At 41.9% G+C, this 26,659-nt stretch overlaps 2 protein-coding genes across 2 annotated transcripts in view; both read left to right on the plus strand.

The window, feature by feature from the left end:
• Positions 1–6,633, plus strand: part of eif2ak3 (eukaryotic translation initiation factor 2-alpha kinase 3) — a 54,505-nt gene extending 47,872 nt beyond the window's left edge. Inside the window, exons 14-18 of the mRNA XM_061743146.1 lie at positions 424–597; positions 1,406–1,579; positions 1,690–1,791; positions 2,522–2,584; positions 4,096–6,633. Of these exons, the coding sequence (XP_061599130.1) occupies positions 424–597; positions 1,406–1,579; positions 1,690–1,791; positions 2,522–2,584; positions 4,096–4,284 (702 nt within the window). The 3' untranslated portion in view covers positions 4,285–6,633. The remainder of the gene's footprint in view (positions 1–423; positions 598–1,405; positions 1,580–1,689; positions 1,792–2,521; positions 2,585–4,095) is intronic.
• A 19,203-nt stretch (positions 6,634–25,836) lies between these two features.
• Positions 25,837–26,659, plus strand: part of atrn (attractin) — a 209,928-nt gene continuing 209,105 nt past the window's right edge. Inside the window, exon 1 of the mRNA XM_061744197.1 lies at positions 25,837–26,264. Coding sequence (XP_061600181.1) covers positions 26,011–26,264 — 254 coding nt within the window. The 5' untranslated portion in view covers positions 25,837–26,010. The remainder of the gene's footprint in view (positions 26,265–26,659) is intronic.

Here is a 26,659-nt window from a genome sequence, read left to right on the forward strand (position 1 = left end):
TCTTGTTTTAAGTATAATGAGATTTTTTTTGACTAAAAATGAGACATTTTAACTAGAAATAAGACAAATATTCTTGTTAAGATTTTGAGTTTTTGCAGTGTAAAGGCGCCAATGGCACACTAACACATCTGCTACATAGGGGTGCAGAGTCACAAAACATTTGATGAAGTTTGACCTTAGAGTAGTGTAACCTGTGGACTACCTTGTATTGGATTAATTGAATCCTAGCATTAACTGAACTTTAAAGACTTTATACCCTCCAAGGCTTTACTCCAGGTGTCATCAAAATATCTTTTTTATACTGTGACAGTATAAATTGTTTAAAACATGGCTGGAGTCCCTGTTTTCCTGGCTTAGTGTAAGTTGCAGCAGCCCGGGTGTTGTGTGCACTTGTATGACGTGTGCCCCCGCCCCCTCCTGCAGGTCTACCTGTACATCCAGATGCAGCTGTGTCGGAAGGAGAATCTGAAGGACTGGATGGCCCAGCGCTGCCTGCCCGAGCAGCGGGAGCACAACCAGTGTCTGGACATCTTCCTGCAGATCGCTGAGGCCGTGGAGTTCCTGCACAGCAAGGGCCTCATGCACCGGGACCTCAAGGTATGTTGTTTTTAAATTTAACCTTCATTTAACATGGTAAGTCCGTTGAGAACAGTTTCTCATTTACAACGACAACCTAATATTGATTTGGGTTAGTGTTAATAAAACTGTTTTTTCAGCTGTTGCATGAATTATATGACTGTAGTTCTGCAACATATGAATACTAGTATTATATTGAGATTCAACAGCAAGTATTGCAGCTAATGATGCTGTAAGGACCAATCAGCTCCCAGAATGCTGATAGAACTGCTTTCAGAAACATCATGGGGCAGAATTATCAAACAGATCCAGCAAATAGAGACGTATGAAATCAGTTTTATTTTTCCCCAGATTCCGTTTTTATTTTTTCCATTTTTGGTCTATTTCGGTTTTGAATTTTTGAGAATTTGGTTTTTAGCATTTTATGCAAATGTAACCCCAAGACAGTATATAAAGTAATGAAATATAGATATATTTATGCAACTGAGAACTTTAATGTTTTCATACTCACACATATTTAAAGGTAAAAACATTGTGTCCAACAAAACATTCCTTTTTGGGGCATAAACAAAAAAAAAATACCAAAAGTTGTAAGGTAACGATGGAAAAAAAAAAAATCGATGTTTAGGAATTAATATGAGAATTGATTTAGAATCAGAGCATCTATTTTTTTCAACACCGGCCTATGTATATGACGTCAGGTTTATTGAGGAGGGTTCTGGAGGCAGACCTATATACTATATCACCGTGATCTAGAAGTGCGCGTGTTTCTGCTGGATGTTTCTGCTGGATGTTTGTGCTGCATGTAACCGTGGCTCTGGTCCTCCAGCCGTCCAACATCTTCTTCACCATGGACGACGTGGTGAAGGTGGGGGACTTCGGCCTGGTGACGGCCATGGACCAGGAGGAGGACGAGGACGAGCCGGTGGCCCTGACGCCCGCGCCGCTGCTCACCCGGCACACGGGCCAGGTGGGCACCAAGCTCTACATGAGCCCGGAGCAGGTGAGGAGGCCTCTCGGCAGGGGACGCTGGTCTGGGGGGGGCGCTGGTCGTGGGGGGACGCTGGTCTGTGTCTGGCGTGCCGGGGCTCATCTCTCTGCTCTCGTCCGCAGCTCTCCGGGAACTCGTACTCTCACAAAGTGGACATCTACTCCCTGGGCCTGATCCTGTTTGAGCTGCTGTTTCCCTTCAGCACCCAGATGGAGAGAGTCAGGGTGAGGCAGCAAGTCCTTTTATCATTATTTCTCTCTCAGAACTTTTCTCTTTCCCATGCAGGAGAAAATATATTTGAGAGGGGAAGATTTTTGTTTATTGTGCACTTCGAGAAAAAAGTCGAAATGTCAAGATAAAAGTCGAAATGTCGAGAATAATGTTGAAATACAATTTCAAGAATAAAGTCGAAATTTCGTGAATAAAGTTGAAATGCATTTCGACTTTAATCTCGACATTTTGACTTTTTTCTCAACATTTCGACTTTATTCTCGAATTGCATAATGAAAAAACAATCTTCCTCCTCTAAATTATTATTTTTATTCTTCTCCTGCAATGCCCTAATACACTCCGTAGATTATAAATGTCTCTGTAACCAGACTTTTTGATTTTTAAAGTGGCTCATTAGACTGCTCGCTGGCTTGTGAGGTTGTTTACAAAGACTTGAAAACAATGGTACAATCTAATGGTAAGATGAGTATAAACCCCAGCTGGTGCAGCTTGTTGAGGCTGATTTAAGATGTTCAGTTTTCTTATGTAATTAAATATTTTGTTCCTGTGTTGAGAGCAGTAATATTTAGTTTCTTTGCCCGTGCTGGTGTGGAGATACAGTAGTTGCACTTCCAGAAGTGTCTTCACCGCAGCAGTCGGCCATGACGCCTTTGTCTCAGTCACAAAGGGCCCGTGAGCCAATAGGGCCCCGGCACTCACAGGTGTTTACATCCTTCCTTGCAGACACTGACGGAGGTGAGAGCGCTGCAGTTCCCAGAGGTTTTCTCCAAAAACAATGTTCAGGAGGTGAGTGCTCGTCTGCTGCCACCTAGTGGCCCCATAGTTGCATGTGCTTGTCTCATTATCTTGTTTACCTCCTTTTACTTAACAGTAATGGGATTAACTTAATCCTGCAGCGCCATCTCTGATTCCCCAACACTTGGAGAACCCTGACTAATTACTACTTGTTTCTTGTGTTGTGTATTGTGTGTTTTTAAAGTAAATATATTTTTTATATATATATATATGTGTGTGTGTGTGTGTGTGTGTGTGTGTGTGTGTGTGTGTGTGTGTGTGTGTGTGTGTGTGTGTGTGTGTGTGTGTGTGTGTGTGTGTGTGTGTGTGTGTGTGTGTGTGTGTGTGTGTGTGTGTGTGTGTGTGTGTGTGTGTGTGTGTGTGTGTATGTATGTATGTATGTATATATATATATATATATATATATATATATATATATATATATATATATATATATATATATATATATATATATATATATATATATATATATATATATATATATATATATATATATATATATATATATATATATATATATATATATATATATATATATGTGTGTGTATAATGTGCTGATGATTGATTGATTTATTAGACAATCTTTTTAAAAAAAAAACATACACGAATAACTGCATTGCAGTCTCGCATACATTAATGATAAAAATTGTTGAGGATTAAAACACAATAAAGCCAACAGGCTTATTTCCATTGCGGTCCTCGATGTTTATAAAAGCTGAAGAAAAATGCAGGTGTCGACAAGTATGATGTTTGTTTTACTATTGGCTCCTCATAAGAAAACAAGACAAAACACAACTAAAAACACAGAAACATTCAACACAGAGCAAACCACAGAAAGATAAAACACAAATGTCAAGTGGACAGGTGTAATTTCAGGTGAAATTTAAAGCTATTCTCATTTGAGATCAGTTTGAGGGAGGGGGTGAGCCCTATGAATCGTGAATGGATGGAGAAAAAATATCTAGTAGTTGTTCGATGACCTCACTTTTAGGTACATACAGGACTGTCTCAGAAAATTAGAATATTGTGATTTTCTGTAATGCAATTACAAAAACAAAAATGTCATACATTCTGGATTAATTACAAATCAACTGAAATATTGCAAGCCTTTTATTATTTTAATATTGCTGATCATGGCTTACAATTTAAGAAAACTCAAATATCCTATCTCAAAAAATTTGAATATTCTGGGAATCTTAATCTTAAACTGTAAACCATAATCAGCAATATTAAAATAATAAAAGGCTTGCAATATTTCAGTTGATTTGTAATGAATGCAGAATGTAGGACATTTTTGTTTTTTTTAATTGCATTACAGAAAATAAAGAACTTTACCACAATATTCTAATTTTCTGAGACGGTCCTGTAGGTGTGTGTGTGTGTGTGTGTGTGTGTGTGTGTGTGTGTGTTTGTGACTCAGAAATGGGGTTGCATTGCTGTTTGTGCTTCAAATGAAGCAGCTGCCTCACGGCCACAGCTCTGACGGTTGTCCTCTCCCCCAGCTGAACATGGTGCGCAGCATGCTGTCCCTGAGCCCCAGCGAGCGCCCGGAGGCGGCAGAGATCACCGGGACGCCCCTCTTCCAGGAGCTGGAGCTGCCCTGCCGCCTGGCCATGAGGCAGCGCTCCCGCACCTACAGCTCCTCTTCCATGGGCCGCCCGTCACGCCAGGCGTCGGCCAACAACCTGTGACCCCCCTAACCCCCTCTCCCCGTCTCCCTGTCGTCCTCCTGCTGGTCCACCACTCAACACAAAGCTTCTCCAGACGCCTGACCTGGAGCTTCATCATCACTTCAGAAGCCAAAAATAACAGTGTGCAGGAATGTTTCTCAAACACTGAGACAGCACCTTGCACAGCGACTCCCCCGGGGGAAATCCTCCAATGTTTGTCTCATTCTCCTGCCCCAAATTCCCCTTTTTTAACCACACTTGAGGGGGAAAATAACATTTTAAAGGTGGTAGTCTTCCTGTAATGTTCGTGAGCACACTTGGCCAGAGTGGCGCTTCCAAATCTTTTAAACGGCTCTCCAGACGACCCTTTGTAAAATTAAAGTAATTAAAGTAAACTGGAGCACCTACAACACCCAGGTAACTGCAGACGTCTCCATGCCTGCGTTCACTCACCCACAGTTCCTCCGGTGCCGAAGCCGAGAGGTCACTCCGACGGGGCCTTCGATGCTTGTTCATCCCTCCTGCCGGTCGCAGGTACGAGCACTGCCTGATTCTCCGACACACAATATGCCTGACTTGGGAGACCAAAAAAAAAACCCCACAAAAAGGAGACCATCTTCTCTGTCCTACGTAACTAGCCTGAGAGGGGGATGTATTTGCAGAAAGAAGCTTGAGTCCTGTCCGTCAGATGCGACCTGCCTTTATCCGGGGGCCCCGGGCCCCTGCAGCGTGAATGCTGAGCCTTGGGCTCTGGTCTTTTTGCATGTATCTGACCGGGAAAAAACGAAACAGTGAATGTGAGTTTCTAATCTTAAAAGCCAGTACTTGGATAAAGTTTTACAGAATGATTCTGAAGTGCTCAAAGATTTTCTACCACCACCACTTTATTCTGTAAAGACCTAACCCGATGGGAGAACCTTGTTTATATCCTTTTCTTTATTAATTCAGACGTCGGGCTCCGATCGACGTTGTACATATTGTAAGGCACTACTGCTTGTAAAAGGCTTTTTTTATGAAGCGACTGTAAGATAGTGTGATATACTATACTGTGAGAGGGAGCGAAGAGATGATCTCTGCCGTTAATGGATAGCTGAATGTCGACGTGTGACCTCCAGAGACACATGATGGTGGCCACCTCTTATGAAATAATTCTCAGTGTTTGTTTTCTCGCGTTCGGGGGACCCGAGCGGAGGAGGGGGGGGGCGTCCTCCGCTCCGAACACCAGAGGAGAGCTTGCAGGAACCAGAGTGCCATTTAAAGTCAGTTAAGTGTACTTTTCCGTAAACCGATAACTCGCCTCACATGTTTGATTTCTTTTGCTGTAACAATCCAACCCCCCGTCCTGCTGGTGTTCCCGGTGAAAAACGCACACACAACCAACCACGTGAGGCGCCGAGCGCTGGGATCTGCAGCTTCTCCCGTCACCTAGTTTTTCCCTCTGCGCCGTTCGCAGGGGGCTTGGACCTGAGCCGGGTACCCACATAAAGCGTTGTTTGGTTCATTTAAAGTGCTGGGGGAGTCACACGACCCAATAGGAACTACACACAAACTGTTAATTGTAATTGTGCTTTCTATGATTGTACTTTTTCCTGAGATTATCAGCTTTTTTTCTTTCTTTAATCACTCTGCAGGGTTTAGGAATTACTGTAGTTTTGAAGTGAGACTGATGTTCATCCGTCCACTCCCTCGGCCAACTCGTTCCCGGTCCGTAAACGTAATCCCCTCGTCAGGGAAGGGTGTAAACCAGAGTTAGCATATGAAGGACTTCGTCAAGGTGCATTTTTCTTCCTCTGCCCTTTGCAGAGGCAACGATCCATAGCTAATATTTGATCCACGGTTCATAAATGATCCTGAGCGATCTGGAAACTCCTTTTTTTTTTTTACCATTAATTTAAAGGGAATCAATTTATGTTTTGCTCCGCAGACATGTCAGAGGAGCGAAACGTTCACAACTTCAAATCACGGTAGTGAATAATTCATCTTTCCAGCGTTGATGTTGATTCCAGCATTATCGATGATCATACTCCTATTTTCTTCTTTCTAGTCAAACTAAGGAAACCGTGATCTCACCGTAGGTTTTAGGAGCTTGTTAAGTGTGTGTTCCCAGGGACTGTTTAAATGAAGAGACTCTTGTCCTGACTGCCTGATGCCTCTGGCTGGACGTGTAAGTTGCATCTTCTCATGCACAACTCCCATTTCTCTGTCCTTGTTGAATTGTAAATATGTTTATTTGCTTTATTTATGTTTTGATGCCGCAATCAATCCTTTTTTGGGTTGGTGTTATAATGAATGTGCTTCATACAATGGAGTGCATTTGACTATGATGACTTCTTACAAGTCTAAATTTAATAAACTGTTCTATACAATTTGTACAGTTGTGTGTCCTTGGTCATTGTGTCGGGCAGGAAAATATCCCTGATGCTAATCTGCCGCTGCCCGTACAGGAAATTGAGAAGTTTCCTTTTTAGATAAACAGAAATGTGCCTTTTCAACACGAGTGGGTAAGAATTTGCATGGCCACTTGCCTGGTTATCTTCAGAGTGTATGCAAATAAGTTTATATTCAGTGTGTGACATGTGATGCAGTGCATTAACCTTTATACTATTTTATCATCGGTATAAAGTTTCCAGCTTTATTAGGGGTGAAACGCAAGACTGCACATGAGCGGTGCTGGTTTCTTGTTTCTAATTAAGGCAACAGTTATTACATCAAATGAATCCCTCATTTCTTCACCTGCTTTGTCATCAATCCTCCGTCGGGGGCCACCAGGGGCCCCGGCTAATCCCAGCTCCAATCCCAGCTCCAATCCCAGCTCCCTACAACTCTTCATGAGCAGAACAGACCTGCACTAGTAAGAGCAGGCTGATAGCTGAAGGCTTTAGGCCTGTGTGTGGACGCCCTTTTCTAAAGGGATGGTGTTGCATGTCAAATACTACAGAAGAGTATTAGGGCCATGCAGGAGAAAAAATATTTGAGAGGGGAAGATTTTTATTTTTTTTTTTGTGCACTTCAAAAAAAAGTCGAAATGTTGAAATACAATTTCAAGAATAAAGTCGAAATTTCAACTTTATTCATGAAATTTTGACTTTTTTCTCAACATTTTGACTTTTTTCTCGAATTGCATAATGAAAACAAAATCTTCCTTCTCTAAAATATTATTCAGATTTTTCTCCTGCCTGGCCCTAATACTCTTCTGTACAAATACTGAGGACCACGATGGAAAGGTTAGTTTTAGTAACCTTGGACTGTTAAAGCAAGGTTCAAAATCACTTTTATTTATTTTACTTGACTGCATCAAGTTCCGTATGGTACTGTCTCATTGGAGAAATGCGATATGAGGCGCGTGCTCCTGGCTGTGGACACCAGGAGGCTCCCGGCCTGGACGCAGTACCAGAGCAGGGGTCCAGCAGCTGTCACAAGTGTTCTGCAGGATTTTGGACCCCTCCCTGGCCCACGCAGTCATCCCCACCAGCCTGAAATCTGCCACCATCATCCCGGTACCAGCACCCCCACCCACGACCCCACCCTGCCTGACGAGCGTGTGGAGAGAGTCCAGATGTCTGAGCTCTCCTGCAGACGAGGCTGTCGTGAGGAAGGCTCGGCCGCGGCTTCTCGTCCTGGGAGTCCTCAGGTGGAAGCACCACTGATGTTACCATGTGCCGTTTATAAACAGGCAAACCAACGTCTACACTGCTTAAGGAAGCTGTCATCTTTTCACATTGATAAAAAGCTGCTGACAATGGGCTATAGATGTTTTATTGAATCTATAATCTCTTTTAGCTTAGTATCCTGGGGCCGGATTCACAAAACATTCTTAAGAAAAAAAAGCTTCTTAAGTATCATTTCTTTCTTAAGTTCAGTGTTAAGAAGAAAAAAGAGAAGAAGTCATATTCTCCAAAAAAGTTCTAAGTATTTTCTCAAAAACTTAAGAATAAATGGTATTCTTGAAATAAAAGTTCTCAAATTTGTTCTTGACTTTTTTCTTAACTTTAAGACAACCTTGACCTGTCTTAAAATTTCTTCTGTGAAAAGGTAAGACTCTAATATCACCTTTTTCAACACATTTGCACAAACAAAGACCTGCAATATTGTGGAACGATGCATCGGTGTAGTGAAGTCTCGCTTCAGGTGCATCGACTGAATATAATTAAATGAATAATAATATAAATATAATATAATTTTGGGATACTTGGCTGCTACTGCTGTGTGAACGGTCTGCTGGAGCGGCTACTGAATCGTTCATTTAGTATGCAGTATACAGTACATACTGATGTAGTATGTAGCATGTAATACTTAGTATGCCATTTTGGATACAGCCATATTTTAAGAAGTTCTTAAAGGAGCTGTATGTAAGAGCAATAATAAAACGAATCATAAAATGGCCCCGATATGTCAACAGACATTTAAAAATCATGTTCATTTCAAATACTTATGTCACTGACAACAGCACTCAAGCCAGGATATTCCAGTTTAAAAAGAGGAGTTGCAGCCCTCAACTGATGTTTATGTTGTCATTTTTGGTTTTGGCCTGAAGCTCCACCCTCCACCTATCTACCAATCACCAAGTCAGTATTGTTTCTGAAGCTCCACCCTCCACCTATCTCCCAATCACCAAGTCAGTATTGTTTCTGAAGCTCCACCCTCCACCTATCTCCCAATCACCAAGTCAGTATTGTTTCTGAAGCTCCACCCTCCACCTATCTCCCAATCACCAAGTCAGTATTGTTTCTGAAGCTCCACCCTCCACCTATCTCCCAATCACCAAGTCAGTATTGTTTCTGAAGCTCCACCCTCCACCTATCTCCCAATCACCAAGTCAGTATTGTTTCTGAAGCTCCACCCTCCACCTATCTCCCAATCACCAAGTCAGTATTGTTTCGGCATCCGGGTTGCCAGCTTGTCACACGGGTGGTTCAAGTCCCCAATTAAATACTTTCGAGGGTGAGCAGCGCTTAGTAACCCACAACAAAAAGCAGGGGTGCAGCAACAAACATTTATTGTGCAAAACGGTTATAAAATCAGGGGTGGGGGAGTCACTAAAAATAGAACTGTTCCTAAAATGGCCAATCCATAAAAGGTTAAAAAAGGTTAAAGATGAACAGTCTTAGTCTTTCTGGGCTCACTGTCCTCCAGTGCCCTCTCCCTGTTGGCCCACGCCAACAGGGATCCCCGGTCCGAGTCCGCCGGGGGCTCCCCAACCACCTGGGCCCCCATGGGCCTCTGTACGTCAGTCCATCCACTCTTGTTCATCAACTCTCGTCCCTCATGGGCCTCTGTCCGTCCGTTCAATCTCCCAGCTTGAATGTCTGCCTTGAATATATAAGGGGAAGGAAACCCTCCCCTCGTTCACCATTGGTCTAGGGGGGCCAGCCTGCAGTGGTTTATTGGCCACTGCAGCTGTCTGTCAGGATTCAGTTGATTGTGTTCAGCTGTGTCTAATCAACTCAAACAAAAGGTAATTGCATGCCAACTCAAAAACAGAAGAAGTTACATTTCAAACAATAATAACTAGACAAAGCAACAAAACATGCATGCAAATAAAATGGTTAACACAACAACTCCAAAACAATAAACAAACAATTAGACACAGCCTGGCACTCAGCATGACAAGCTCGGCTCTAATTATGGCAGCCATGGCAGCCTACGTTCCTGCTGCATTCTGCAGCCTACCTGGCAACCTCTGGTCGGGGGGAGGAGGGGGAGGGTACACGCCGCTCAACAATATTTTGAAAGTGACTGCAGTACCAGTTTTGGACATTTCTTACAGACGGCTCCTTTAAGTAGGAAAAATAAGAAATTCATAAGAAATGACAATTCTTAAGACGTTTCTTAAGAAAATATTGAGGAATTGCACGTAAGAACTTTCTTATGAACTTCTTAATTTTAGATCTTAAGACATTTCTTAAGATCGTTCTTAAGAACATATTGGTGAATCCTGCCCCTGGTTTGGCAACTTACCCCTCAAAAATAAAAACTTGCTTACAGGTAATCAGATTGTGAGGTGGCCAGTGAGTTCATTGGAGAGCTAGAACTCAACCTCTCTCCTCTTTAATGTGCAGCTACAGAGACTAGCTGATCCATCTCAGATGATACATCTCATCCACTATACGGCCAATTCCAGTATCTCCTTCTGGCCGTAGGTTCAAAATGCCTTTGTGCAAAACTAAAAGGTATAAATGTAGTTTTGTCCCCTCAGCTATTAATGCCCTAAATAGGACATGATTTCCCATCCTCCATCTAGGTCTATTTATTATGGGCATGCCAAGTAATGGCATGACCATATTGCAATCGTCCAGAATGGCCCAAAAGGCAATGTTGCTAGCATTTTGCTAAAGTCGCAAAAGTCCCACGTCACACCAGCGGGTGTACAGCATGACCCCGCTCTGATGTGGAAAAAAAAAATCCCCAAAAAATAAAACACGCCTGAAAAAATGAGGAAAAACATGAAAATGAAGGCGATATATTAGTATCTAGAAAAGGTTTCCCTTTTCTTATTATTCCGCACTTTTTTTCGTCCGTTAATGCGGCCCGAACCGGAACGTGCACCCATGCATGGCATACATCGTTGGATGCGTCTCCATCATGCCTCGATGGGCATTACTTTTCTCCGTAATAGGGGTTACCGTGGCAACGCTAGTTGCCAAAAAGCAAAAAAAAAGGCGAAAATTCAGACGCTTATTGCTCGGCCGAACTTTATCGTAGAGACATCGTTCAAACTTTCAAACATTCGGCCCGATTGTCCATAACAGTACGTACAACCTCATTATGCCAAGTATTACAGTTTTTGTGATATTGACCTTTCATCTTTTTTTTTTTTCCGTTTGACTTTGGACGCTTGTTGCTAGGCAACAGGTTATCGTAGAGACATCGTACAAATTTTTCCCGACTCGGCACGCTGTGGACTTCAACATATTCAAATTTTATGAAGCTGTGATTTAAGGAAGTTTTTGTCCAAATCCAGGCCAAATGGCCCCATTCATTCGGATGGAGTTTTTTACCATGGTGAAAAAAAAACCTATCCGTTAACATAGCCTGAACCGGAACATGCACCCATACATGGCATACATCGTTGGATGCGTCTCCATCGTTCCTCGATGGGCATTACTTTTCTCAGTAAAAAGTGTTACCGTGGCAACGCTAGACGCCAAAAAGCAAAAAAAAAGGCGAAATTTCGGACGCTTATTGCTCGGCCGAATTTTATCGTAGAGACATTGTTGAAACTTTCAAACACTCGGCCCAATTGGCACTAACGGACCCTACAACCTCATTATGCTAATTACTACAGTTTACGCGATATTGACCTTTCATTTTTTTTTTTATTTCTGTTTGAATTTGGACGCTTGTTGCTAGGCAACAGGTTATCGTAGAGACATCGTACAAATGTCCCATGACTCGGCACGCTGTGGACTTCAACATACTCAAATTTCATGAAGCTGGGATTTAAGGAAATTTTATGTCAAAATCCAGGCCAAATGGCCCCATTCATTCAGATGGGGTTTTGTACCACGGTGAAAAAAAAAACCTACCCGTTAACGTAGCCTGAACCGGAACATGCACCGATGCACGGCATACATCGTTAGATGCGTCTCCATCTTGCCTCGATGGGAATTACTATTCTCAGTCAAAAGCGTTACCTTGGCAACGCTAGATGCCAAAAAGCGCGCCCCATTAATAACTATTGGGAGCACAGGAATAAATGAAATACAAGCGTAAAAACACCTCAAACTGACATAGAACCACCCTAAACACAACCACTACAGCCCCAAACCAAAGCAGCGAGAGGGGTCGAATGGGCAGTAGGGCATGCCCATATCAAAATTTCCTGAAATTTTCTAGTTTATTTATTTATTGTATTGCTTATTCAATCTGGAGCATTTGTTCTGTTTGTCCGTCAAGGTTTTGTTTTGTTATTCTCCTGTTTGTCTTGTGTCACTGTCACTGTACTGTAATGTGGTGTTGTAAGTTTCTACTTTTTACCTGCAAACAAATCTACCTTCGATCAATAAAGTTGCCTTACCTTACGACCGGCTCGTGGAAAAGGGACATAACATAAAGATGTTACAGGGTACTTGAAAGTTATTTATTAACAAAAGTTGCACGTAAACATGATAAGGCAACCAGGGTTAAACAAGTGCTGGTTAATGAATGAACAATAACAAAACAGGATTACAGAGTCCAGAACTGCTCAAACCAATATGAAGCCACTACTCATGCAAAGTCAACAAACCAAGCCTGGATATATACATATATATATATATTGTATGTATGTATATGTAGCGCCCTTAGGGCCCGATTTACTAAAGGTTTGCGTGTGTAAAAACGTTTGCAAACTTGACAGCACCCGCAAACCAAAGTGCCAGCTGATCTACTAACAGCGTGCAAAGAGGACTGCATCTCTCAAATGCGCAAAATAGCACACGCTATTCATTTAGTACTTTTACCCTGATGAATAATCAATATGGGGCATACCCGCCAGAAATCCTAAATACTGGGAGGGAAAGATGCAAATTGGTTTGGTTTACCACCCGCAATGAGATTTACCAAGCCTGAAAGTTTTTGCGTGGATTGTGATTGCGTCTGTATTTAATACGTTCGAAAGGAAGGTGCTAATCTCCACATGCAAAAGGAGAAATATGTTATTTGAATGTTAAATCGAGTATTATTCAGCAAAAGGTTGCCACAGGAGGCACCTTCATTTTTTTATTTGTGATAATAAATAAATTACGTGTTTTCATGGAGAAAAAAGTGTTTCTCATTGTGCAACTATACTTGTTCTGCAGTCATACCCCGGTGTTGTGCCGTATTCAGCACCCCTGCCGTGAAAAGCACCCCCTCGTCTGACAAAAATGATATTCTCATTCCGTGTTCTGTTCATGTTCTGTTGTCCATGTTCTGTTTAGCGTCCAGTTTTGTGTTAATGATTCATGTTTAAATGCGCTCATGGATTCGGGTAAAAAAAAAAAAATCGGGTAAATGGTTATTGATGTCATTAATTAATAGCCTGCTTACTGTGTTGTCTTCCATAATATTTGTAAATATATATAATATAAACTCCTAAGTATGTGTTTGTGTGAGTGTGTATATATAAATATATTGAAGTGTCAGTGTGTTGTTTTTTTTCTTGGTCTACTTATCAGTGAATATACGAGGGGGTGCTTTTCACGGCCGGGGGGGTTGAATACAACAATTTGCCTCTTCCACTAATATCTCTATAACTCCAACTCGTCAAATTTCATTTTGCGCTTGCGACTATATCCTGCTTTCCATCCAGACTCTCCATGGCGCAAAGTTTGCGCCGCAAACCATAAGACGCGCAACACCTCATTTAAATACTGCTGTTTGCACCTGTTATCAATTGCGCACGCAATCTTAGTTGATCACCCGCAAAACACACAACAACAGCACGCGCAAACTTTTTCAGTGCACACGCAATTTAGTACTCTTTATTTAGGATCTTAGTAAATCGGGCCCTTAGTCTTAACTATAGATCAAAACTATAATAATGACACTAACATTCACCTAGGTTGGGAATAAAGATGGATGCCTTGAATTAATTAATTGACTCACCAGGAGAGAGTGGACGTGAAGTTGAACAGTGAAAACCTTTATTGCATCAGTAGCAATTATATGGTAGTGCACGTGAATGCACGTCTCCTTTAAAGTGAAAGGAGAGAAGAGTTCCTTCTGACTTGGTGTGTGCACGCGGTTCCTAACACTACCCGGGTAGTTTTATTGTGTTGGTCTTATCTGGACTTGAATAGATGGAATGACTGGATGGTCCTGATGTCTTCTGAGGGCGTTAACCACGGTAACCTCACGGCCGGCCACACCGTATCCGTCCACAGTCCATCGTCTCTTATGTTGGCTCGCCACTGAACCCACAAGGATTCAGAATGATCCAGTTCTGGTCTAGAAAATAAATAAAAACCAATCTACACACATAGGGCCCAATTTACTAAGATCCTAAATATAGAGTACTAAATTGCGCGTGCACTGAAAAAGTTTGCACGTGCTGTTGTTGTGTGTTTTGCGGGTGATCAACTAAGATTGCGTGCGCAATTGATAACAGGCGCAAACCGCAGTATTTAAATTAGGTGTTGCATGTCTTACGGTTTGCGCCATGGAGAGTCTGGATGAAAGGCAGGATAGTCGCAAGCGCAAAATTAAATTTGACGAGTTGGAGTTAAGGATATTAGTGGAAGAGGCAAATAAACACATTCATGAACTACAGCAAAGACATTTAAACATTACCAAAAGAAATGCAATATGGGAGAAAATCTGCGATAGAATAAATGCAGTTGGTAAGACAAAAAGAACGGCAGATGAGGTTAAAAGAAGGTGGCAAGATATAAGGCGAAGAACTAAAGAAAAAGTGGCCTTTAATAAAACTTCGGCAAACAAGACAGGTGGAGGGCCTGCGGAAGAGATACCTCTACCAGCATTGAGCAGCAGGTGCAGCTCACCTTCTGCGAGGAGCAGATAACTGGGATACCGAGGTATGACACGCTAGAGCCAACTGCAGAACAACGTAGGCGCACAATAAGAAACACTTTTTTCTCCATGAAAACACGTGATTTATTTATTATCACAAATAAAAAAATGAATGTGCCTCCTGTGGCAACCTTTTGCTGAATAATACTCGATTTAACATTCAAATAAAATATTTCTCCTTTTGCATGTGGAGAATCCTCACCACAAGTTGAGCCATCCCCACCCCAGTCCTCAAATCAGGCACCAACAAGCATCCCTGCAGAGCCTCAAAAGCGGCCAGTTTATGAAGACATTGACAGAGAGTTGCTGCAAGAACAAAAAAAAACAGTCTACAGCCCTTGAAGATGGCTTATCTTCCGTTGCGCACGAGCAGCCATCGGTTCGTAATGCTGGGCAGATTAGCACCTTCCTTTCGAACGTATTAAATACAGACGCAATCACAGTCCCCGCAATTACTTTCAGGCTTGGTAAATCTCATTGCGCGTGGTAAATGAACCTATTTGCATTTTCCCCTCCCAGTATTTAGGATTTCTGCCGGGTACACCCCATATTGATTATTCATCAGGGCAAAAGTACTAAATGAACTGCGTGTGCTATTTTGCCCATTTGAGAGACGCAGTCCTCTTTGCACGCTGTTAGTAGATCAGCTTGCACATTGGTTTGTGGGTGATGTCAAGTTTGCACACGTTTTTACGCACGCAAACCTTTAGTAAATCAGGCCCATAGTGCAGAATGCATAAGTTACTATCTTCTCTTTCTGTTCATCATCACTTAACTCCATCATTCAAATATTTTCAAGTATAACCAATTACTCAGGGTATTCAGTACTTCAATTATTTTAAATGAATTGATTTGCATCACACAACTGTATTTTAGTGCAACTGAAAGAATTACCGGTAGCTATCATGAATTTCCATATCACAATATAGATTTGAAATATTATTTAAGATAAAGATTATTTATCTCTTTTAGGCACTATTAATCAATTTAAACAGTTTTTTAAATGTAACATATCTTCCTTTAAATACACATCTTTAATATATTTCCCTTTTTAAAACATCTGGATGAACTGCAATATCACTGTCTTATTTAATGCTTTTCAACAACCAAAAATGAAATAAACTGCATCTGTGGTAATATTATCACAGTGAGTGAATACCCTTTTAACAAATGATTTTAATATCCACAGAAATGTGTGTAATGCACCTTAATGCTAAACTGTTTCACTACTGTACTGTAGGTTGAGTTAGCAGTGTCAGCATTCTCATTAGACAGTATTGACAACGCTAGAAAACACTCTCTCAAGTTTACAAGATCCTAGCATGCAATGACACCACAATATCAATCCCAATAGACAAATGGACCACAGATCTCAACAACCTACCGACAGACACCAACTGGCTAAACATGTGCAATAACACCTTCTCCATGACATGCAACTCCAAAACCCAATTAATTCAGTACAAAGTTTTACGCATAGCACACATTACCACACACAAACTCTACTAATTCCTGTTCACTCTGTTCAACTAGATAAATCCATCCACGTCCTCTGGCACTGCCCACCCATCCAGAACTTCTGGTCGGAGGTCATGAACAGAATCAGAGATGCTCGGCCTCAGCATCCCCATAAGCCCCATTATAGCATTACTTGGTGACCTATCTTCATTACACCCAAACAACACACATCATTTCTGTTAATATCTATAACTATCGCCAAGAAAACCATACTATTGAACTGGAAAGACAGAACCAAGATATCCATAACTCACTGGCTTAATCTTCTAACAGATCACTCAAACCTAGAAAAACTCACTGCTATTTTGAAAAATAACATCTCATCCTATGAACACACTTGGTCCCCCTTTCTATAATACATCCAGAGCTGATTCCTCTCACAAATACCTCTCTTTTCTGTTCATTTGTGGTCACTTACAACTCTTACTATAGTTATTTTTTATGATCATATTATTATAAGATCATATATTATATATAGGATTATTACATATTATATCTATTATATATTACTATTGTTAAATTGTTATATCATCATATATTAAATATATTATTATAGCTATTATATATTATTATTATTATTATTACTACATTATCATATTGTTATGACACATTATTTTCATTTCTACAACCATGATTATGACTGTGATGATAACAATAATTGTTGCTGTCATTTTGATGAGTGAAATTATTAGTATATACATGTTGGTTCTGATTAAGATCATGATTGTGAATATTATCATTACTATTACTACTGTTGTTGTTCTCATTGCTATTATTATCAAACCATCATCACAACCAAATTTTCTTTTTTTTTTAATCACTTTTTAATCTGAACAGTAATCATGATAATGAAGTTATCATTATATTATAAATATAGTAAAGGCGGGAGGCGGGGCCTGGCTGGACTGGCTGAAGGTGGAGGTGGGCGGGGGCTCCATGCCTGGCTCTGTGGGGCCATGGCGGGGCCCTGGGTGGTGGACGGGGGCAGGTGTGGGAGAACCCCATCTCCCTCACTCTCAAAAAAAAAACAGAGGGGGCGGGGGTGGACAAATAAATGAATAAATAAAATAAATGAATTCTGAAAAATTGGAAAGTTTCTCCTCAGCGGGCAGACCCCCTCCTCTGGGTCTGGGAGTTGCCCAGACCCAGGAGAAGCACAGGAGATCAGATCCACAACGGGCCAGCAGCCTCCTCTGGGTCGGGTTGGTCCAAGATGATCCCACCTGACTCTAAATCACATCAGACAATTAAACAAAATGAATCTTGGTGCAATAGGGGAAAGAAAACAAACAAAAAATAAATAAATAAATAAATAAATAAATAAATAAATAAATATATATATATATATATATATATATATATATATATATATATAATAAGAATTTAAAAGTGCTTAAAATCAAAAAGGGAATGGGGGTTTCCTTTCACTGCCGTCCTACCTGCCTCTTGCTGGGGCTCCCGGTTGGGCAACTGGAGTCTGGTGGGGGCCTCCTACTCGCTTCCCTGACGCCCCGGTCTGACCTCACCCTTCATTGCAATATATAAATTACCATTTCTAATTCTAAAAATTATTCTTGGCATTATCATGATATATTGTTTCATAGTGTATTATTATATTAAGTTATGAAATCTCATGGGATGTTAAACTATAGTATTATTATATTGTTATATATTATAGTATGGTGATATCATTTTGTTATATGTTATAATATTATAAAAATTATTATGTTATACTAAGATATTATTATATGCTATTATAGTCAGTACTAGTTGTAAAAAAAATCAGGGGGGGATAGTGGATTTTATCATATGAGGACAGATAATTTGTGCTGATTACAAATAATATACTATATTACAAATAATAGCACTGACCAAAACACCTGCAGAAATACTGCAGGAATGACATAGCAGCAGTTAAATGCAGCCTTCTGTAAGCTTTAAATATCAGACAGTTCCTCAAGCCTTTCCTGTTCAGCACCAAAGACAACCGCTGGTGGAGCCCATTCCCCAGAGGCCTCCTGCGGTAGACATTCTCGCTGGAGGAGATGGTCCTCACATTGTTGCCAATCAGAGACAACATCATCCACTTCTTCCTGCTTATCTTCAAGTCCGACTGCCTCTAGCTGAAGTGGGACGTGAAGATGACATGATTGATTTGCTGAACAGAGGCCAGAGGCCTCCTGGGTTCCTGCCTTTTCCTCGCAACGTCCCTCCACACGGTGAAATCCACCCCATCCCGGGGTTTGATCCCGATATCAATTTAATGTTTGAACTTAATGAGGTTGGACAAGTCAATCAGGCAGTCCCTCAAGCCTTTCCTGTTCAGCACCAAAGACAACCGCTGGAAGAGCCCATTCCCCAGAGGCCTCCTGCGGTAGACATTCCCGGAGGAGATGGCCCTCACATTGTTGCCAATCAGAGACAACATCATCCACTTCTTCCTGCTTATCTTCAAGTCCGACGGCCTCTAGCTGAAGTGGGACGTGAAGATGACATGATTGATTTGCCTTACATGATGATGGACATTGATGAGGAAGAGCAGGACATAGGTGATGACATAGATGATGATGAGGAAGAGCAGGACATAGGTGATGACATAGATGACGATGAGGCAAACCTTCCACCTTTTCCTCACAGATTGGAATATAATGAAAGAAACCCTGAAAATGGGGAACAAGACCAAGAGGTTGCCGCTGGCCCCGCTTTTGCTGGGCCACAAGATATCAATGAAATTCATCTTGGAGAAATGGAAGATCCTCCTATTGGAGGATCAAGAAAGAGACCAAGAGAAGAAAGATCTTCTTGCATCATCAGCGACAACAAAAGTGATGCTGACACAGACGTCGAGGATGAATCAATGACCTTTGAAGATGGCAGATTCTGGAAGAGGATGCGAGAGGACAATGACGCCCGTCAACCAAGCAACGAGCTATTAAGCTGGATGCATGATTATTGTGAAACAGCAATGTGGATATATCTTCTTCATCTTATACTTCCTCTCTTTCACCACATCGAGGACCTAGGAAAAGAAGAAGGGAGGAGAAAGACAAAGACGATGGGAGTGAGGCCCGTGAACCGACGAGCAACAAGCTATTAAGCTGGATGCATGATTATTGTGACACAGACAGCAATGTGGAGGGGGGGCAGGGCATTGATAAGTTTTATATTTGTGTATTGTTTTTATGTAAAGCACTTTGTGCTGCATTCTATGTATGAAAGGTGCTCTGCTTTAACTTCACCCAGCATGTACGAGGCCCCACCCATGTCAAGGGTCACATGCTGGACCTAGTGTGTTCCACTGGCACCCCTCCCTCCCATCTGCAGTGTCTGGATCTGGCAGTATCTGACCATCATGCTGTCCTGTTCGACATCCCAGTCTCCTCACCTGCACTGCATACCAGCCGGACCATCTCGTCAAGTCAGTGAGTCCACCAGCTCTCTCTGACCTGCTTGAGGCCCACTTGGCCCGGGTCCCACCTGATACTTCGGCGGACGACCTGGTCAACCACTACAGCGCCGCTCTATCCAGCAGCCTGGACTCTCTGGCCCCCCTCAAACACCGGTCTGTCTCCTATGCCCGCCCAGCCCCCTGGTTCACCTCAGACCTCCGCATCTCGAAGAACACCTGCCGCCAGTTGGAGCAGCTGCACAAAAGAACTGGCCTTGCTGTCCACCGGCTGGCTTTTGAAGAGCATGTGAGGTCGTATAAGGATGAACTTGCGAGCTTCCGGTTCCGGTTTTGAGGGGATGGCGCCTTAGAAAGAGAGCTCTCGACAAGAGTAATTACAGTAAATAGTCCTAAAGTGAAATAATTAACATAAGAACTATACGAAAAAGAGTGTAAGAGGGCGCGAATGATGTCCAAAAAGCCCCGGAGAGGTAAAAAGTCACATGTTGAACAACCCAAAGACGATGAGTTGCTGCTAGCAGATAAAACTAGCGGTAGCTCACCTGTGGCTAGCCACATCCTCTTCTCCATCGCCCAGTTATGATGACGCCGGACCGGAGAACGATGAGGACCAGGCAAACTTATCGATGATACTAAAAAAGTTGAGAGCCATCGGGAAGGAGGTAAAAGAATTTAGGAAGGACACTAAAATACAGCTTCAGGACATTAGAGGAGAACTGGACAAAACTAATGCGAGGTTAGAAGTTCTGGAAACCAGGGTGGCTGGGCATGAAGAAAAGCTACAAAACTCAGATGAGTTACTAGCCGAGATGATGATAATGCAGGAAACGCTTCAATTCAAACTGACATCTCTTGAAGCATATTCAAGGAGGGAAACGCTCAGACTGAGACAGACAGAGAATCTCCCCATCCCAGAGTCAACAGCGCTGCAGATCCAGTGGGCGCACAGAGCGCTATCATCTACTCCACCAAACGACTCCCAGCCCAGGTCGATCCTGGTAAAATGTCTGTGCTTTACTGTCAAAGAAGAAGCGCTCAGGCTGGCTTGGCAGAAGAAAGGTTTTACGTGGAACAACAACAAGATAAACGTTGATCACGATTATCCTCAGGAGATCATGGCCATGCGGAAGGAGTATGCGGACGTGAGGAGGATCCTGAAGGAAAAGAACTTGAGGTTCCGGACCATCTACCCTGCACGCCTGAAGGTTTTTTATGAAGAAGGAGCAACAACCTATAACACGGTGGAGGATGCAACGGCGGATATGGCGAGCCGGGAGCTCCCGGTGAGGGTCATTGAGCCACCGGCAACTCTCAGAGAGAAACTTGAGAGGTGGCCGCAGTGGCGGCGTGCGGGTAGGCGGCGTGCGCGGCAGCCCGGAGGAGCTGCTGGTTACAGGGAGAAGCTGCAAGTATTCAGACGGGAAAATAATTAATGTGACTGGAGGTGATATGTTTATGAGGTGGACTAATTGATGAAATGTAATTATTGTTGAGCGGAAAAGGATGGGAGTTCTCTTTTTTGAGGATGCCAGCATGGTGGAAGGCCCCTTAGCTCAGGGAGTATATAGGGGTACTCCTTCAGAGTCCAAGGGAAGCAGTGGAAGTGATTCACAGCTGGAAGTGTGGTCAGGAGCATTCATGCTTCAGTTAGATACCATATCTTTCTGTCTTTTTTTTCTTTACTTATTATTCCATTTGTTGTGTTCTCACAGGAGGGTTACCTGCTGCTTCCAGGGATATGTGGTGTGGTCAGTCAATACATCTTTATGTTAAATGAGCCAGTGAAAATTATTTATTTAATGTTAATGGGGTTCTGAATGTTCTGGGGGGCGTCTCGGGGGCGCTCCCAATCACGATTACCTGTCGAGTGTTAAGATCATCTGTTACCACGGAGCGCTGCGCTTCTGATTTTCTCTGCCTCTATCTAACCCCTTCTCCCGCTTCGAGCTTTCTGTTTATATCAGGAATCGGGACGTCTCGAGGACGGCCAGCCGGCGCACCCCGCCTCAGCTGTGAGCTTCATTTCCTGGATCCGTGACACCCGCGCCTTGGCGGCCGACGGGAAGAGCCGCACATTCTACAAGTGAGCCGGCCCCGGATGATCGCAAGATTTGCATCACATGTTTTATCTTTTTTTTCCTTTATGTAGTTGACGTTTTATTGTTATTTTTCTTTATAGTTAGTGTTTTGTGTTTTTCTATGTAGTGAGCCATCGGAATATATCCAAGGTGTCGCTTTTTCACCTGCTTGACACCTGGTGTAAATAAATTCTGATTGATTTAAATGAGAGAAGTTGTTTGTGTTGTTTTACACATATAATGGCTGGTTTGCCGGAGTCGGTGCCGAACTCGTAACCCCCTTTAACTGTTATTCTGTAGAAATAATAGTAAAATTTACTATTCTGTAGAATAATTCATACTTTGAGACTGATTCCTGCTGTTATCATTTTCCTGATGATCAGGTGGGGTCCCGTTTTGATTAAGTAATTTTGATGATTCAATTTAATAAATGGTCTACTTTATTAATTATTAATAATTTTTGAAGGACAATTATTAATAACTCTTGATAAGTGAAACAGCGCCCCCTCTGTGTGGCACAACATCAGCCCAGCTCTGAGGTCTTTACACTGGCTGTCTGTCCATCAGAGGACAGACTATAACGTTCTGATGCTGGTCTATAAAGCTCTGAATGGTTTAGGACCAACATACATCAGTGACCTCCTGACCCAGTATGAACCTTCTCAGGTCATGTATTTTTTATGAGATCTCGGAGTCAGAACCAGACATAGAGAAGCTGCATTCAGCATCTATGTTCCCTATGTCTGGAACAAACCCCCAGAAAGCCTTAGACCAGCTGAAACACTCTGCTTTCTTTTTGTTGAAATTTTAAATAATGCTTTTTATTTTCTGCTATGTTATGTTTTGATGTTTCTGTAAAGCACTTTAAGTTAGCTTGTTGTTGAATTGTGCTATTGTGCTCGGTTGGTTCAGACAGAATCACACATTTGGCCTTAAATGTCATGAAAGCCCCTTTTGACTCCCAGTGCCCCTGTCAGGTCGAACCAGCTAATCAAACTGTTGCCCAGATGCTGGTCCTGATAGCCATCAAGTCCACACCACATCGCTCGGTTGCGATGACACCACTCGAGAGGACGACTGGTCGGCAGATGAAGTTGCCACTTCATCCGTTGTACCCGTGTGAAAATGTTAGTGTTGCCACCGCCCACACCGCACATTAACACGTGGCAGATTTACGTGACCACCCTCGGTTGACCTTTGTGAATGATGATGATAATAATTAATAATAATAATAATAATAATGATAATAATAAGTTTGAAGAACTAAAATAATCAGTAAATTATTGTTGAATGAATGAATTATGACCATATAAACATTCAAAATGTTGAAAAAGAATAAAATTGTAAAGTTTTCTTTCTTTTTGTTTAAATTTTAAATCATGCTTTTTTCCTCTCCTGCTATGTGATGATGTTCTAATGTCTGTAAAGCACTTTGAATCACCTTGTTTAATTGTGTTGTACACATTGCCTTTTCCTTGCCAAAAGTTTTTTATTAATAATCGCTGCCTCAGGGTAAGAGGAGAACAAACAACCAAACTCTTTGACTAACTGACTAATCAATTATGCAGAAATTTGGAAATATTTCTTCCCCTCTGGGCTTGCATTGCTTATTACTGATGGGGGGAAAGCCAAGATTAAGGCTTTTATTCTGAAATAACAGAGCAAGTTTTCTTTAGTAATATATAATGTGATTTGATTTTTGATTTTATTTCGAACATGCATAAAAAAGCATACAAAAAAGTGAAAAAACAGAATACAAATATATATATATATATATATATATATATATATATATATATATATATATATATATATATATATATATAGCACTTATCGAGTCCTACCCCTGAATCTTACATACATTCTTACATATAAGAAGACGAGTTTCAATAACTGTTCAATACAGTGATATAATACTCAATTATATGCATAAATATTGTCAAAATCAAAGCAAATCAAGGCAAACAAAAGAAAACAAAACAAACGCCCAGCATTTAGTTGTGCTACTACCGGTATGTATGTATGTAATAATAGAAGTTATTATAATGCATGGTATTACATTATCATTACTTTACTATAATACTACAATATAATATAGAACAATAGACAGCAATGATATAAAAATATACTTGAATAACTATATAAGAGTAGATATGCTATATACACTGGTTCATGTATCCTTCCATCCATCCATCCATCCATCCATCCATCCATTATCTATACCTTTTATCCTTTGCAGGGTCACGGGGGTCTGCTGGAGCCTATCCCAGCTATTTTCAGGCGAGAAGCAGGAGTTACACCCTGGACGGGTCACCAGTCCATCTCAGGGCCACATATACAGACAAACAACCAGACACACTCACACTCACGGGAAATTTAAAATCACCAATTAACCTAGCATGCATGTTTTGGACTGTGGGAGGAAGCCAGAGTAACTGGAGGAAACCCACACAAGCACGGGGAGAACATGCAAACTCCACACAGAAAGACCCCGCTGGGCCTGGGAGTTGAACCGGGGACCTTCTTGCTGTGAGGCAACAGTGCTAACCACCAAGCCACCGTGCTGCCCCTGGTTCATATATTTACCTCCAATTATATACATAAAAATTACTATAAATCTCTATGTCGACATATCTACATATAACAATAAATCAGTATATATTAATAGGAGATAAAGATATATAATGTACTGTATACATAGTACTCGATTTGTAAAAACAAATCAGGGGGGATGGTGGATTTTATCATATGGGGACAGATAATTTGTGCTGATTACAAATAATATAATATATTACAAATAATAGCACTGACCAAAACACCTGCAGAAATACTGCAGGAATGACATAGCAGCAGTTAAATGCAGCCTTCTGTAAGCTTTAAATATCCACTGGGCTTACATCAAATACATCAAAACACAACAATAAAAAACAGTTTTCTGAACTTATCAATATGACTCTGTCCTTCACAGGATAAGTAAACTGAATCACTGCAAAAACTCAAAATCTTAACAAGAATATTTGTCTTATTTCTAGTTAAAATGTCTCATTTTAGTAAAAAAATCTCATTACACTTAAAACAAGACTCATCACTGGAAAAAACAACAATTTTCACCTGTTTCAAGTAGATTTTCACTTAAAATAAGTAGAAAAATCTGCCAGTGGAACAAGATTTTTTTTTGCTTGTAATGAGAAGATAAATCTTGTCCCACTGGCAGATTTTCCTGCTTATTTCAAGTGAAAATTGACTTGAAACAGGAGAAAATTGTCAAATAAGTTATTTTTCTGGTGTTATTTTTCTGGTGATGACTCTAAATGTTGAAATAGCAGTAAAACCACATTCATTGATGAAATGACATAAGGGATGGAAAGGGGGGATGATTTTGACCGTTTTTATTTCAGGGGGGGATGCCATCCCCCCTCATTGTGGTGTAAGATATCCATAATGAGGGGGGATGGCATCCCCCCCTGAAATAAAAACGGTCAAAATCTAACTTCCAAAAAAAAAAAGAAAAAAAAAGAAAAGGCGCCTTTCTACCTAGAAATTTACGTTTTACGTCTCATTTATTCATTCACACACGCACTAATATATTTGGGAAACAGGCACCAAATATAATATATATAATTTTCTCAGATGGCAAAAATAAGAACTTTATTGATCCCACATAGGAGTAATTCATGTTATATCAGCTATAGAGAACAAGGTAGTGCCGAAAAACAATAAATACCCCCCCTCACAAAAATAAGAAAAATAGAGAAACATATTTTCTCATCAACAAAACATATTTTTAAATTTTCAAGTAACAAAATAACATATTTTAACTATTTTTCAGATGTTTTCAATTATTTTATTGTCTGAAAAATGGTTCAAATATGTTATTTTGTTATTTGAATTTTTTTTAATTGATTTGTTGATCTATTTTTCTATATTTTTCCTCATCCCCCCTCAACTCCAGTACTGAATATATACATTTTTTTTTGTGTGTATTTCTTGATTTCAAAATAAAAGCGGGGAGTCGTGCGCGCCTCCGCAGGTTCCGGTGCGCATTCCCGTTGCCCTGACGTCACTTCCTGATGTCAATATGCGGCTGTGTGCGGCGGCTGGAGACGGAACCGCGGGGCCGACGGCAGCCCAGTAACCGCAGCACCGTCGACGAGGACGCCGCAGCTTCGCTCCGGGGACGCGGACCTTTACCTGGAGCTTGTCCCCGAGGCGGCGCAGCTCCCGGCGCCGGCAGCCATCTTTGCTGGGAGAATGTTGGGGGCGCCGCGGCGGGCCTGCTCCGGTCCGGGCTGGGGTCCCGGTCCCGGTGCCGGTGCCGGGCCGGGGCCGGCCCCCCGGGGCTGGCTGCTGCTCGCCACCGCGCTGCTGCTGCCCGGGCTGGCGCTGCTCGCCGGGGGGAAGGAGTGCGACAAGCCGTGCCTGAACGGCCAGTGCAGCGCGGGCAGCTGCGTGTGTCTGCCCGGCTGGGTGGGGGAGCAGTGCCAGCACTGCGGAGGGAGGTTCAGGTACTGATGCACCTGGCACACACCTGGAATACAACTGATACACACCTGACTGATACACAGCTGATACACAGCTGATACACACCTGATACACACCTGATACACACCTGACACACGCCCCATCAGGCAGACTGGGGAGCCACGCTTTATTGTTGCAGAGATCTCAGGTCAGGTGGAGTGAACCCAGGTCATGTGAGGTGATCTCGGGTCCGGTGGAGCCATCTCAGGTCAGGTCACTGGTCCTCACTCCTGGTCCTCGAGAGCCGCTGTCCTGCATGTGTTTGATGTTTCCCTGCATCAACACACCTGATTCTAATGAGTGTTTGTCATCAGCATGCCTTTAAGTCTGCACAACTCTGTTGACGCCAGTTCTTTGTATCACGGTGTGCTGAAGCAGG

The sequence above is a fragment of the Cololabis saira genome, chromosome 16 (assembly GCF_033807715.1).
Source record: "Cololabis saira isolate AMF1-May2022 chromosome 16, fColSai1.1, whole genome shotgun sequence".
Lineage (NCBI taxonomy): Eukaryota > Metazoa > Chordata > Actinopteri > Beloniformes > Belonidae > Cololabis > Cololabis saira.